At 36.1% G+C, this 16382-nt stretch overlaps 1 protein-coding gene across 1 annotated transcript in view; it reads right to left on the reverse strand.

Moving 5' to 3' along the window:
• The window catches only part of LOC115213279 (probable ATP-dependent RNA helicase DDX52), a 28097-nt gene that overhangs the window by 3785 nt on the left and 7930 nt on the right, over positions 1-16382 (reverse strand). The window contains exons 4-12 of the mRNA XM_029782214.2: positions 12019-12201; positions 9610-9753; positions 8605-8710; positions 6263-6335; positions 5517-5586; positions 4705-4838; positions 4512-4602; positions 2653-2775; positions 1771-1921 (exon numbers count right to left, since the gene is read on the reverse strand). Coding sequence (XP_029638074.1) covers positions 1771-1921; positions 2653-2775; positions 4512-4602; positions 4705-4838; positions 5517-5586; positions 6263-6335; positions 8605-8710; positions 9610-9753; positions 12019-12201 — 1075 coding nt within the window. The remainder of the gene's footprint in view (positions 1-1770; positions 1922-2652; positions 2776-4511; positions 4603-4704; positions 4839-5516; positions 5587-6262; positions 6336-8604; positions 8711-9609; positions 9754-12018; positions 12202-16382) is intronic.

The following is a 16382-nucleotide window of genomic DNA, read 5'->3' on the forward strand; positions in this document are numbered from 1 at the left end:
ACACAAAAGAATATTTTTTCTCTTATAAATATAAGGTTTTTAAAGTGTTAGAAAAAGGTTAAACTATTAGCTCATCATCATCCATGCTGATACAGGTTGGAGAGGTCTGCCATATAGTATGTGATTTCTCTTGATCTTGTTTTGTTTGAGAGGCCTAATATCTTCAGAAGAGGGCTCATCACTTCTTCAAATGTCTTTATTTTCCACAGCTATTCTCCAGTCAGTACAGGGAACTTTTTCACAAAACGTACAGCACACACACATTTAACAAGCCATTCAACTACCATGCAACATCACAGTTCTAACAAGCTTAATACAATCTACCATTTCCTCTGAGGGGCAAAAACACTTTTGTTGCCAGCAGTGTTAGTAGCTTCCTGAACTTTTCCAACTTGTTCTTACCTTGCTAGTATACTTTCAGAGCAACCACCTTTCCTGCTAATTACATTACCAAGGTAACAAAAGCTATCAAATACTTCTAATGAGCCACCTGGGTGTTTAAGAGAATGTATTTCCAGTGTGCTCTTCATACAAACTAGTCCAGTGCATCTGACACATAAAACTTACTTTTATGTTTCTAGTTCAAATCCAATTAGGTATTACTGTACATGTCCAGGAATGAGACCCCTGCCTGTGATTCCACTATCTCTCTTGTATCAATAGTTTATAAACTCAATACAATGGGGACAGTGTATGAAGTTTATGCCTAGTTCTCTGCATATCGAGAAAGGTATTTTTCCTGAAGATACCAGAATGAAGTAAATTACTTGTTTACAATTTATTACAGTTGATTATAGAGACAGTGAATGGACAAGCTAATATACTGGACAACTAACCATAAAATTTGTAGATCATACATATCCTGAAACAGATATTGTATTGTGTTAATGATCAAGACAGTCAACTCTTAAAGGGCTGAGCAGAAAGGTAACAATCTAAAAATTCATGGAATTGATATGGCTTATGATCGACTCAAACTTTTGCAGATGTCTGTAGGATAAGAAGTGACAAAAAGGGGTTTCCAAGAATTGTTCTAAAATTGGAAAATGCTAAATAATACAGTGTGAGAATGAGATGGGTAGAGATCGGAGTATCAAGTAGTGTAGATTGTAAATGAAATAATAAAGAGAAGCCATTGTAGTTTCATTTTAGGAAGAAGAGATGGAAGGACAAAGTATATCAGTTGACTAAAAGATGTGCTGTGTTGGTGAGCCATAATTTGTTTCTTAGGCAAATGGACTTGTTTTGAATGTTATCAAGCACATTTATTTGAGTGATTTCTTATTTATAAGTTATTTTCCTAGGATTCAGAAACACACATCATCATCATTGTTTTAATGTCCACTTTTCCATTCTTGCACGGGGCAGATGGAATTCATTTTAGTAGATTTTCTAATGTTGGATCACCTTCCTGAGACCAACCTTCACTTGTTTCCAAACAAGGTAAAAAAATACTTCTACACAACTGGGTGTGTTTTTATGGAAGATTTGAAACAAATAACATTGCTTGTATCACAGGGACACTCATTTACAGCTATCACAAGATACCAAAATGAGGAAACATAATACATATACTATGATGTGGTTCTTTCAGTTTCCATCTACCAAATCCAATCAAAAGACTTTGGTTCAGTTTGGGGTTGTAGAATACACTTGTCCAAGGTGCCATAGAGTGGAACTGAACCTGAAGTTACATGGTTGGGAAAAAAACTTCTTACTACATGGCATTGCCTGTGTCTATATATGAACAAAGTTTTGCAAGAAACTTACCAATTCTGTGAATATAACTAATGGCACTGGTTGGAAAATCATAATTGACTACCAGGTTTACACCTTTGAAATCGATACCTCGTCCCATGAGCTCAGTACAAATAAGAACCCATATTTTGCCTTCACGGAAACTTGATACAACATTTTCTCTCTGAAAAGAAGAATGGAATAAAAAAAAAAAAAGATGACTTAAGTAAACTACACTTAAGAACATCAACTCTATTTTGAGAACAAACCAGGGATGAATAACAACTGAAGGAGTCTTAGAATATTAGTTTTGATCATTATATCTAGGGATGCTGTTTGAAACACAAACTGATTTGAATTAATTGTTAATACTTCACTTCTTCACGATTCATTAAATAAAAATATTATGATCTTATGTAGTATTGTTAAAATAAAACAATGTATAGATAGTTAATTTTAATCATGTTTCAATGGTAAATATAGCATTGATGTAATATCAATAATTTATCACAACTGTCTGACATTATCTGATGAATTTATTTAGCTTCCTTAAGAAATTGACAACCCTGAGACTTCCAGTTTTCACATATACTTTTAGAGCATTTACATGCAATTTTTCTGTGCAGCCACATGAGTAGGATGGAACCAACAATCTTTCATATTTACATGAATTGTTAGATATTTTTTACAACTTAACACTGTTCCAAATACTTAATACTTAACCTTGATAGGTAAGAGACCTGACAAAGCTATGTGGAATAATGTAACTTACTAAGAAGTACAAGATATAACTCATGGCTCTTTATGTCAGCATTTCAGCATTTTAAAGAAAAGCTAAGACACTCATGTTCCTCTTCGTAAACCCCATAAATTTAAATAATATGAGAAAATGAAAATTAATAATAAATAAATAACCTGAGCCTGTGAACGACCAGCATGTATAACATCAACATTTATGCCATCATAAATCAATTCTTGAAATAACTCTGTTGCACGTTCCTGGGATTGCACAAATATTAAAACTGGAGGTTCAATACCCTGCATTAAAAATAAAAAATTAATTTGGAAAAGCTAGAGACAGTATAATAAGTAAAAGAAATTGAGAAAAGCTATATAACACCAGATCAACATATTCAGCTTGGATTACAAAATCTACATTTATACAATGGATAGGAATTTAGACAGCAACCTACAGAAATCATCATCATTTTTACATCCACTTTTCCATATTTGCATAGATTGGACAAATCTGTACAAGGAAGAACACTGATAATCTGTTGAGATTATTGATAAACAAAAGATTTAAGGTTTACAAGAAAAGAAAAGATTTATTCTTTTCATAAACAGAAAAATGTTGTTACTATCAATGGCAAAACATTGAAAGAGTTTGAATGTTATTGTTAATGTGGTTGTAGCAGTAATCAAAGTGGTGCTGGTGTTGCTGTTGCCATTCGCTCATTGTTTAGCTGCTGTCAGTTTCGGTCAGCAGCTGTCTGCAGTCTCCTGATTGTCTAATTTTTGCTGTCTCACAATGCTCTTTCTGTCTATGTAGCTAAGGTGCACTGAATTTATAGTGATGGGTAGGCTCAGAAAAAAGTGCAACAAAAGATTAAATTGTTGCTGGAGTCAGTTCCACACAAAGTCTTGATTGGTCAGATTTTTTCAATCATGGTTAATATTCTAGTGAATCATAACACTGGATGTTGATGATGATGATGACAGGTACACAATAATAGACCATGTAGAGAAGAGTACATGTTCAATCTTCAACATTGCACCCATATAGTTAACCAATAGAAATTAGAGTGCTCTTCACACTAATTCAACTGTGGTGGGAACCTGTAGAAGCAGTAGACCCAGGAAAACATGGGATGAGGTGAAGCATGATCTTCAAACGTTGGGCTTCATGGAAGCAATGATTATTAACCAAGAAGACCCGTCAAGCCAAGTGAAATCGTAGTTGTGGTCAATGCTGGTGTCACATAACTGGCACCCATGCCAGTGGCATGTAAAAACCACCTATTGGGTGTTGGGCCTCATGGAGGTAATGTAGCTGATGCTAGTGTTGCATAAGTAGCACCTGTGCTGGTGGCATGTAAAAAGCACCTTTCGAGCATTGATCCTCAAGGAGGCAATGTGGCCAACACAAGTGTTGTGTAACTAGCACCTCTGCTGGAGGCATGTAAAAAGCATTTTCGAGCATTGGGCCTCAAGGAGGCAATGACAAATGACAGAGACCTTCAGCATGAGAAGAAGACTCATCAAGCCAAGTGAAATCATAGATGTGATAGATACTGGTGTCACACAACTGGCATGTAAAAACACCCATTACACTCTCGGAGTGGTAGGCGTTAGGAAGGGCATCCAGCCTTAGAAACCTTGCCAAATCAGACTGGCTTCTAATGCAGCCCTTCAGCTTGCCAGCTCTGTCAAACCGTTCAACCCATGCCAGCATGGACAACAGATATGAAATGCTGATGATAATATATACCCTCTCTATATATTCACATATATGAGGAAATGTGAACCCACAAGTCATAGCGAAGGCAACTAGCCATGAATAATCCAGAGTGTAGATGGGTTCTATAGTCTTACTGTAGAAAACCTCTCCAGTACCTGTGACCTGATAAAATGAGCCCAATCTATACTATAAAGTGGTAGGCAAGAGGAAGGGCATTCAGTTATTAAAAATCATTGCAATGTATATTCAAAAAGAAACATTAAAAAATGATATACATGTTAAACCAATCATAAATATCATTAAATCAACATACCTTTTGCACTATATCCCTCAAAGCAAAGAGCTTGCCACTTTCAGACCCAACAAACATCAGTTGTTGTTCAACTGTTTCTGTAGCAGTGTTCCTAGAGAGACAGGATGAGACTGTTATAAAGAACTATTATGCATTTAAATCAAGATATAAAACGGACAATAAGGAATGAAAACTGAAAAAGTTATTAACTTACTTGCCACCAATGTAGACCTGTATCACATCATTTAGACTCTTCTTACACCACTGTTCAACATCATGGGCAAAAGTAGCACTAAACATGGCTCTACGGATATTTGGAGAGTCACATGCTTTGTAGATAACACCAAGCTGAAGAAAATAAACATTATTGAAATTTTTAAAAATAGTAATTGGTTGAGTATAGTTTGGTGCATTATTCACGAGTTTAGTTCTTTTCGTACCAACCTGCCTGAGGCTGACTCTGGTCCTGATACAGAACAGGCTGTTTTAAAGTACTTATATTTAAATTAAACCCTTCCAATATAATTTAACATTAGAATCTCTTGTTAAGTTGTATTCCAAGTACTACCTAAATAATAAAAAATGTTGGTTAAACCCGGCCAAATTCTTGATTATTTTCAAAATTAAATGAAATGCATTGATAGTGTACTTCATTAGTAGATATGGCTATAGAATAATTAAATTACACAAAGGTTGACAGACCACTAATTTCATTAAGAAGCATCTGAGAAAAACTTCTTCCAGAATTCTATGGGTTAAAATAAACAACAAAAAAACATGTCAAATAGAGCATCCACTCTATACAGTAGTAAAGTTTGCAACTTAAGTGTCTTTGCTAAGGACTCAGTCAAGTGCTGACAACAAACTAGGTTTTCAGCTTTCCTTTTATTGAGTTTTGAAATTACATTTTTTCCTGTCTCTCATTTTTTTTAAAGGTTTATTTTAGTGTGTTCACTGCATAAAAGTGTTTATATGGTGGACAGGCAGAATAAACCAAAAGTTTAGACAATCAGAATATAGAAATACCTGGTCGCGGAATCCTGTTTTACCATCTTCAAACAATTTGTCAGATTCATCTATGATAAGCCATTCAACACTGAAAGAAAATAGTAATAATAACAATAATACTTTCTATTACAAGCACAAAGCTTGAAATTTTTTTTGGTTGGGTGGAATTAGTTAACTGAACTAAACTCAGTACTCAACTAATATTCATTTCATTGACTTCCAAAAGGATGAAAGGAAAGTCAACCATTGTAGAATTTGATCTCAGAATATAAAGAGGGACAAAATGCCGCTGAGCATTTCGTTCAGTGTGCTAACAATCCAGCCAGCTTGTCACCTTATTATTTTTTTATTTCCTCGGCCCAAAGCTATACTAGAAGACACTTGTTCAAGGTGCTGCACTGTACAACTGAACCCAAAACCATGTAATTTAGAAGTGAACTTTTTAATGATACAGCCATGTCTGTACATGGTCATAAATATTTAAGAATCAAGTCATAAATATTTCAACGCAGACACAAGTTGAAATTATATAATCATTTATATTTTAGTTGTTCTAGACTCAATGCATTTTATTTTAGTTTCTCTTCCTTTTCCTTGTGTTCTGTACTGTTTTGCTGCTTATCTATCTGAAACACAAAAGTACAAATTATCTACAATAATCTGTTGAAATGACTATTCCTCTTCCCTTGAAAATCATTATTGTTTTTTAATATCATGATAATTACACACACACACACACACAAAATACAAAATCAAAGACCAACCTGCTTAGAGAGAGGATTTTTGGTTCCTGAGAAAGGACAAAAACAAGTCTTTGAGGGGTTGTCACCAAAATATCTACAAAGAAATACAAAAGAAAAACAGAATTAAGATTAGGCATTTCTATATAAAATTTGAAAGTGTGTCGTCTATTAGTCAGCATGTTGCACTCATGATCACATGATCATGCTTTTAATTATTAGACGGGGAAGTGTGCTGTGTTCTTCAGTAAAACACCTCACTTTATGGTGTCCATTCCACTCAGCTTTAAACGCATATCAGCAACAGCTGGGAAGTTAATCTTGCAATGGACTGGCATCCTGTAGCAATTACAATTACATATACACCAAACTCTAATTGAACTTATTAATATTATTATTATAATTAATTATATGTCTCATAGGTACTTAAGAGATCTGTAATTTTGGACAAGGATAGCTGTGTAAAGAAGTCTCAACCTGTAACTGTGGAGGGAATCTATGGAAGAGGTAGGCTCAGGAAGACGTGGGATGAGGTGGTAAAATTTGATCTTTGGATGTTGAGTCTCACGAAAGCAATGACAAGTGACTGAGACTTCTAGCAATTTGCTGTTCTTGAGAAGACATGTCAAGCTAAGTGAAATCATAGTCATGGCCAGGGCTGGTGACATGTAAAAGGCACCTGGTACACTGTGGAATGGTTAGCATTAGGAAAGGCTCTGGCCGTAGAAATCAAGCCAAAACAAATTGGAGCCTGGTGCAGCTCTTTGGCTTACCAGTTCTAGTCAAACCATCTAACCCATGCCTATCCACAAGGATCTCAATCCATGCAGTGTTAAGGTATGACATATACAAACCCACATACTAGACATACAAACATAGCAAATTTAACTATTTATCTGTTGATTGAAAGAAAAATGATAAACAGCCTTAATCAATTTTCAAACATTACTGGATTCTTTTCAGAGCTGTCTACATCATTTGATCAATCCCAGAGAAACAAGTAGGTGATCTGTTTAAATACACAACACATATCAGCAGTCTGTGTGTCTGTGTCTGTCACCATCCACCACTTGATAGTAAATGATGATGACAACGGCAATAACTGTCTTCTGGTTTTAAATTGTTCTACATTCTTGAAAACAATGTAATGTAGTACCAAAGTACAAACTGTAACCCTACTTTTACTAATCATCATCATCATCGTTTAACGTCCGTTCTCCATGCTAGCATGGGTTGGACGGTTCGACTGGGGATCTAGGAAGCCAGAAGGCTGCACCAGGCTCCAGTCTTATCTGGCAATGTTTCTACAGCTGGATGCCCTTCCTAACACCAACCACTCCGTGAGTGTAGTGGGTGCTTTTTACATGCCACCTGCACAGGTGCCAGCCTCGCCTGGCAACGGCCACGGTCGGATTGGTGTATTTTACGTGCCACCGGCACGGAAGCCAGACGAGGCGGAGCTGGCATCGACCACGAGTCGGATAGTGCTTTTTACGTACCACCAGACCAGGGATCCTGGCTGGTTCAATTCGATTTCGCTTGCCCCAACATGTCTTCGCATGCAAAGGGGGTTGGCATGGGTGCCTGTCATCGGATGAGGTTCTATATCGACTTCGCTTGCCTCAACAGGTCTTTGTGTAATGTTGTAACCATTTCACTTCAAAAATAACTTTCAAGAAAGGTACAAATGTAAGGAAATTTTATTCTTCAATAAATCTGAGACTTTTACTTGGAAAAGAAATCGGTTCTTCAATCCCTAAACTTGTGTCTGTTCTGCCATCTTCATTCTGACTTTTCATGATGAATACAAAAAAACGTCTATATTTAGGATACAATACTCTAATCACATATACGATACCATATTAAAAGTAATTAGACTGTTTCAGCTTGTTTGGCCTCTCAGATTCACATTAAGACAAGTCAGCTTCACTTAGTTTGTTCCTTCCCAAAAGTTGAAAAAGGAGAATTGAATTTGACAGAGAAAGCTCATTAATCACCAGCAGCTAGTTCTTCCTATCTGCCTTACCTATTTACAGTTAGCTGGACAGAGCAATTTGAAAACAAAAAGACAGAGTGTTGCTAAGAACTATTGATCTTTTGCTTGGTTGTTTGATAGCATTTTGAATCAGCTATCTGCATGTTCTATATATATATATATAAATAAAACCATCGTTTAATGTCTGCCTTCAATGATAGCACAGTTTGGACGGTTTGACTAGGGAGAACACTGTACCATACTTCTGTGTCTGTTTTGGTAAGGTTTTACAACTGGATGCCCTTCCTATCATCAACCACCCAGCAGGGTATATTTTAAATATTTAAATACAACTTCAATTATGAAAAAGGAAAGGAAAAATAATCCATACCTTTCTTGCTGAATGTCTTTGGTCCAATTTTCTTTAGGTTAGCTTTTTTTATGTAATAAATTCGCAGTCCAAGTCCCTCAGATAGGCGTTGCATTTCCTGGTATATCTGATAAGGAAAATAAGTGTATACATGTAGGTGTGTGTGTATATGTGTGTATATATATATATATATATATATATATATACACATACAGACATATATATATCATTATCATTTAGCATCTGTTTTCCATGCTTGTATGGGTTGAACTGTTTGATCTGGGCTGGCAAGCTGAGGGGCTGTGCCAGACTCCAGTCTGATTTGGTATGGTTTCTGCAGTTGGATACACTTCTTAACACCAACCACTCTGAGAGTGCAATAGGTGTTTTTACATACCACTGGCATGGGTGCCAGTATTGTGACACCAGTATCTGCCATGACTATCATTTCACTTGATGGGTCTTCTACTCAGGGATGGCATATTGTCAAAGGTCTTGGTCATTTGAGGCTCAACACTTGAAAGATGCTTTTTACGTGCTACCCGCATAGGTGCTAGTTACGTGACACTAGCATCACCCACATTGCCTTCATGAGGTTCAATTTTTGGTAAGTGCTTTTCTCGTGCTACTGGCACAGGTGCCAGTTACGTGACACTGACATCATAATGTAACATAACACACACACACACATACACACAGGTGTGGCTGTGTGGTTAAGATGGATACTGAAAGAATCCTGTCATGCATGCATGCATGCATGAGTGTGCGTATGTTTGTGTGTAACTATGTCTTTATATCATGTGATTGTTGTGAATGAGCATGTTTGTTTCCAGTCTTCCATAAAAATATGTCTGGCGATGGGAAATATTACCTTGCTTGGAAACAGGTGATGGTTTGTGAAATAGAAAATCTGCTCCAACAAATTCCATCTAACCCATACAAGCATGGAAACGTGGATGTTAAATGATGACAATATCAATAACTCAAATAAAGCAAATACAAGGAATATTTTAAAAAAAAAGGTACCTGATTGGACAGTTCTCGAGTAGGGGCTAGTATCACAGATCTTATACCACAATTTCTTGGTTCTTTAAGATAGTTCAAAACAGGCAATGCAAATGCTGCTGTTTTACCAGAACCAGTTGGGGCACATGCCATAATCTCTCGTCTCTGGAAAGAAGTAACAAAAAACAAAAAAAAAAAAACAAATATAAATTAAGTGAACGAAAAAAAACAAAAACAAATTCCATTTTAGTAATCAATGTTTATAAAGATTAAAACAAAGTTTTGTTTTTATTTTGCTTAACATCTGTTCCTTTTTTTATTAATGTAATGTGTATAATGACATTCACATATTCCATACTGATTTCATTTTATGAGCAAATAATCTGGTTTTTTACCCTTTCTTCCACTAATATATCACTTTATCTTTCTAATTATGAACTTATGAAATATTTCCATCCTATCTAATTTTTTTTTTAGTGGCTTAACCAGAGGAACAAGATCAGAGTCCATAACCTTTTAAGACTGGTGAGCATAAAGGAGGAAATTCATTTCAGATCCGTAACTTGGCCTAAATGATTGGAATAAAGTGGATTCTGTTGGCAGAACCTGAGAACCTGTTGATAGCTCTAAAACCAGGCAGTGAATTAAGTCTAACACTCAAAACAATAAAAATTCTCTGGATGGGTTTCCATATTTCCATACGGATTTTATTTCCCACACTTCACTCACAAAGCTTTGCTCAAGTTACAGCTATTGTTGAAAAGGTTCCCATGCAGTGGAATTGGACCCCATTATTATGTAATGCATCCAATCTATCAAAGGAGGCACAAACACTTTCACACACACATATACATATGACAGAACTTCTGTCTACCAAATCCACTCAGTGGGCTTGGATTGGCCCAAGGTGCCACATAGTGGGTTGAATCTGAAACCATGTGGTTGGGAAGTGAACTTCTTACCCACACAGCTATGCCTGCACCTATGATTCCGCCAATCCACTGCTCTGAAATGTATTAATATTGCTTTCAAATTATGGCACAAGGCCAGCAATTTCAGGGCAGGGTACTTAAATTAATCGATCCTGAAAGGAAGAAAGGCAAAGTCAACCTTAGCAGAAGCTGAACATAGAATACAAGGATGGATGAAATGCCACTAAGCTTAATGTGCTAATGATTCTTCCAGTTCACCGTCTTGAAATGTATTAATGTTGCAATAAAATTTCAAAACTACTTCATATAATTAGCATTTTATCCTCACCATTCTAGCTACATATCACATTATTTAGTATCATTGCTTATAAATTTACAAAAATGAATATCAACATGTTTTAACCTTTTCGTTACCAAACCGCCCGAAAAAAATTTTGGTTAATGTGACCAAGCCGCCCAAAACCGCCTGAATTTACCTATTCATATTTAAATGAGAATATCAGAGCAAATCTCTTTAGTACATTCGTGAAAACACGTATTATACTTCGTAAAGAGTTCAACTACAGTTTTGTACAAAAATCGAAGTGTAATTTTAATTCCGTGAATTTTGGGAGATTTTTTTCCGAAATTTGTTCCTATTGTGTTTTCAAAATTTGTAATTCTGACAAAAAATGGATATGAATTTCATTATATCAAGCAGCGAGTCAGAATTCGAAGGATTTTCTACTGAAGACCTTCATAAATCTAACTCTATGACTGAAAAAAAAAAAAGCATGTGGTATTTGATATTGAATCTGATGTTTCATTTTCCGAAAGTGAAAACAGTGAATCCGAGAGCTCCGACAGCGATAAAGAAAATGAATTGGCACCTGAATGGAGTGAAAATTTAAAAACTGTTTCTTTCGGTGATTTTTCTGAAGAAACTGGACCAAGCCACAGACTTTCCCAGAAGAGTAAAGCCTTAGACTATTTCTTTTTACTTTTTCGAATGAGCCTATTTGAAATCATTACGGCGGAAATGAACCGTTACGCTAAATGTAAATAAAATGAAAGAAAGTGGTTTCCCATAACCTTAAATGAAATTAAGACTATTTTGCCATAGATATTATTATGGGTATCAGAAAGTTATCCAGAATAACAAATTCTATCGTAAAATTTTGTTGTATACCCAATTGAATATTAGCTAATAACCCATTTTCTATAGTGATGTTTGAACAAAATTTTAATAATTTTATATTTTGTTGAATTTACCTGTATCTACCTGCAATTAGAGTCACTTTGTGACAAAAATTATAGCATAGAATTGGTTGAGAACATTTCATTAAATTATCTTCCAAAATTCACGTTAATATATTGATAAATAAAAAAGTTTTGGTTGTTTAATGAAACCAGACTAAATTTATGATTACGTTAGAAATTAATTGAAACACATAAGGGGTGTATTTTGGTCAGAAATATAGTAACGAAAGGGTTAAAGGGATGCAAAGTTTTTACTTACACGCATCATCACTGGTATTGCTTGCATTTGAATGGGAGTAGGTTTGGTGTATTCAACTTTCTTCGCATTCTCCAAGAGTCTTGGATGGATGCTGAAGTTTTTCAGTTGCTCAAAATCTGTTACTGGTGGTGGGGCATCAAAACCATGGACATGGATTTTATTTTTCTTGCGAATCAGAGTTTCCTAAAAGTGAATAATGTGAACAAATTATACAATGAAATAATAAATAAAGAACTAAATATAAGTTTTACAGGAGTATAATCTAATTAGTAGATATAATGGAAAAGAAAATATAGAAATTGTCAAAATTTTGTTTTTATTTTCCCAAAAATTTTTAACCACATGGTTGTGAATTTGGTAGATGGAAACCATGTGGAAGCCTATCATATATATATATATATATATATATAAACCAATTTAGTAGACATACAAACAGGGCAATTTAACTATTTCTCTGTTTATTGAAAAAATGACAAACAGCTTTCTTTTATCTTTTACCTATTTCAGTCATTAGTCTGTGGCCATACTGGGGCACTGCTTTGAATTTTTAGTCAAATGAATTGATCCCAGTACTTATTCTATCAGCCTCTTTTGCTAAACCACTAAGTTATGGGGATGTAAACACACCAACACTGGTTGTTCAGTGGTGAGGGGCGGGGTCAAACACACACGCACAGAGATATATATGATGGGCTTCTTTCAGATTCTGTCTACCAAATCCACTGACAAGGCTCTGTTCGGCCTGAGGTTATAGTAGAAGAAACTTAGCAAAGATGCCATGCTGTGGGACTGATCCTGGAACTACATGGTTGGGAAGCAAGCTTCTTACCATACAGTCATGATTTTGAAACCTTATCAGGTTTTCATTCATCATCATCATCATTTAACGTCCGTTTTCCGCGCTAGCACGGGTTGGACGGTTTCGACCGGGGTCTGGGGAGCTCGGGACTGCCCCAGGCTCCAGTCTAGTCTGGCAGTGTTTCTACAGCTGGATGCCCTTCCTAACGCCAACCACTCCGCGAGTGTAGTGGGTGTTTTTTACGTGCCACCTGCACAGGTGCCAGAGGGGTCTGGCATCGGCCACGTTCGGATGGTGCTTTTTATGTGGGGGGGGGGAGAAATATAGGGGAGCACCAGTGGGGAGGGGTGGTTCAGAGAAATGATGACAGGTTCTAGGCAAGTAGAACGTAGGATATCAAGAAGGGTAATGCATGGTCAAATAGCGTATTGAAGAGGGGGTTCGAAGAGTAGACACCTATAATGGTGGTGGGAGAAGCGACATCCGGTATAGATGGAGCAAAATATAGAGATATCCGGTATTGGTGGTGGGGGTGGGCAAGGGCGGGTGCACCGGGAATATGACGGGCTGGCTTAAAAATGCTCTTAGCAAAGGAAGAGGGGGGATGGCAGACAACGTAAAAGAGGGAGAGAGAGAAGGGAAATAGTGGAACCCCGCGAAAATGGGCCGCCATTGAAAAAACCCCTGTATGGAGAAATAATATGCAATACAAGGCGAAGCTGAAAATAGTAATAATAATAATAATAATAATAATAATAATAATAATAATAATAATAATAATAATAATAATAATAATAAGCAAATTTTCGACCGAGGATCAAAGGGACAATACTAATACTACTAATAATAGTAATAATAATAAATAATAAACAGCTCAACCACAACATTAGATTAGAAAGACTCTCTTATCTTGGGAACATTTCGTTCTTCGGCCTGACACGGGAATATGACGGGCTGGCTTGTGTCAATATCACCAGACCAATCTCCAAGAAACAAATGGCCAAACTGTTTATATACACAACAAACCCAGTAACTTCAGAAGACTGGAGCTACTAATTTGTACGCTATAAGCATTTAATATTTTATTTAATATCAGTGGCCTGTCCACAAGGATCTCAATCCATGCATTATTAAGGTATCTCTTATTATAAAAGGCAGATTTTATCTGCCTCCCTTTGTCAGTTATAGAAATCTACAATATAGGATTTCTTCAATTACAATTTACTTAGCATTTTTAAGAGTAGAATGCATCGGGTTTTGCCAGGTCCACTTTTTAAAATTTAAACTCCAATTAAGCAAAATTTACAGAAAACTCACATTCTGGTGTGTATGTCAAATGCTTTTCTTAATGTGTTTTACACCACACGCACACACACAGTGTGCAAGGAATAAAATGAAAGTAATTCACCTTTTGTAGTGAGTGACTCTTTCAGTCTGCCACTTCCTCTTTACACACATAGACACGCAAATATATAAATAAAATTGTAAGCTAACGTGCGTGTGTGTGAGTGTGTGTGTGAGGGTGCGTGCGTGTGCGTGAGGGTGTGACAGGAAAGTATTTTAGGACGAATATAAGACCTATATCGGCGATGTTTCGCTTGTCGTAGCACAGGTTTCCGTCGATTTCCGTAAAAAACTTTTATTTTTTTACATAAGTAATGAGAGCGAAAGAGACTAAGAGAAAGCGATTGTATGACGAGGGAAGTTCTTTTGAAGTTACCGTGCATGGGACGCATTGATGTACATGTGTGTGTGTTTGATGGAGTGTGGGAGACAGACAGTATGTTGTGTAAGTGAAGTGCTTCTGTTAGTGTGTGTGAAGAGACAGAGAGAGTAATGTGTGAAAGAGAGAGATAACTGAAATTTTTTACTCAGTTTATGTGTATATGTATGTATGCATGTATGTGTGTGTGTGTGTGTGTGTGTATGTATGTGTGTGTGTATGTATGTATGTATGTATGGCCGATTCAGTGTTTACATTTTTTACGGAAATCGACGGAAACGTGTGCTACGACAAGCGAAACATCGCCCCTATATCCAAGTAGCAGAAAGATCGCCCAAAAGTGTATATAGATATTTAAATGTATTTATATATTCATCTATACACAGATGTATGTATAATGTGTGTGTATATATTTCCATACACGTAACCATTCACTCTGCACAAAGTTTTTTAGGACGAAAATAAGATCTAAAGTTATCTCTAAGTAGCACAGAGATCGCCCAAAAGTGTATATAGATATATAAATGTATTTATATATTCATCTATGCACACATGTATGTATAACGTGTGTGGATATATTTCCATAGAGGTAACCATTCACTCCATACAAAGTTTTTTAGCACGAAAATAAGATCTAAAGTTATCTCTAAGAAACAGAAAGATCGCCCAAAAGTGTATATAGATATTTAAATGTATTTATATATTCATCTATACACACATGTATGTATAATGTGCGTGTATATATTTCCATAGAGGTAACCATTCAATCCATACAAAGTTTTTTAGGACGAAAATATTTATATATAAAAGAAAGGTTGTGTGTCTGTCTACTCCGATTTAGATTCCTAACTACTCCCACATTTTGCGATGCAGTTTAACCAAAACCGGGTATCTTATAGTCGTGATTCATATCGAGCCCTTCTGGGTATTAGCGCGCGTCTACGATGAGTCTATGATTTTACAAATAATTTACCATCATTTTTTTCCATTTTAATGCATATTTTAAAAAATAAACGGAAGTAACTCTCAAACTTCACACCAATATGCGTGCTCATATGCGACGTAATATCACATCAGCAGCATTTCCTCACACCCTCCTTGCACTTGGCGAAGGCAAAATACCAGGGGATGAAAATGGTAATATTGCCATCGATTCCATTTGTACCATTGTTAAGACGCCTTCTGATCTCAGAGATGCAGTGTTCCCAGATCTACAAGCTAATTATCAGAATATGGATTGGATTGGCAAAAAGGCTATACTGGCCCCGAGGAATAAAACTGTTCACCATATTAATGATGAAATGCTAAAACTCATTCCTGGGAAAGTCTATGTATATCAGTCTATCGATACAACTCCTGACCCAGAGGACGTCATCAACTATCCAATAGAGGTACTCAATTCCTTTGAGCACCCCGGACTACCACCACACTTTCTCAAACTTAAAGTTGGTGCCCCTATAATGCTCATCAGAAATTTGGTTCCCCCAAAACAATGCAATGGCACACGTTTGATCGTTAAGTCCTTATCTCCCACCGTAAGCTTATATCAATATTTGCCTGAATAATCATCATAATTCAGTGCAATCATTAACAGTACTTTCAAGCAATTCAGCCCCGAGCAACGCCGGGCAATTCTGCTAGTGACATAATATATGCAAACACACATACTAGACATACAAACATAGCAAATTTAACTATTTATCTGTTGATTGAAAGAAAACTGATATACGGCCTTAATCAATTTTCAAACCTTACTAGGTTCTTTTCAGAGCTGTCTACATCATTTGATCAATCCCAGAGAAACAAGTAGGTGATCTGTTTAAATAAACACATATCAGCAGT

The sequence above is a fragment of the Octopus sinensis genome, linkage group LG1 (genome assembly GCF_006345805.1).
Source record: "Octopus sinensis linkage group LG1, ASM634580v1, whole genome shotgun sequence".
NCBI lineage: Eukaryota > Metazoa > Mollusca > Cephalopoda > Octopoda > Octopodidae > Octopus > Octopus sinensis.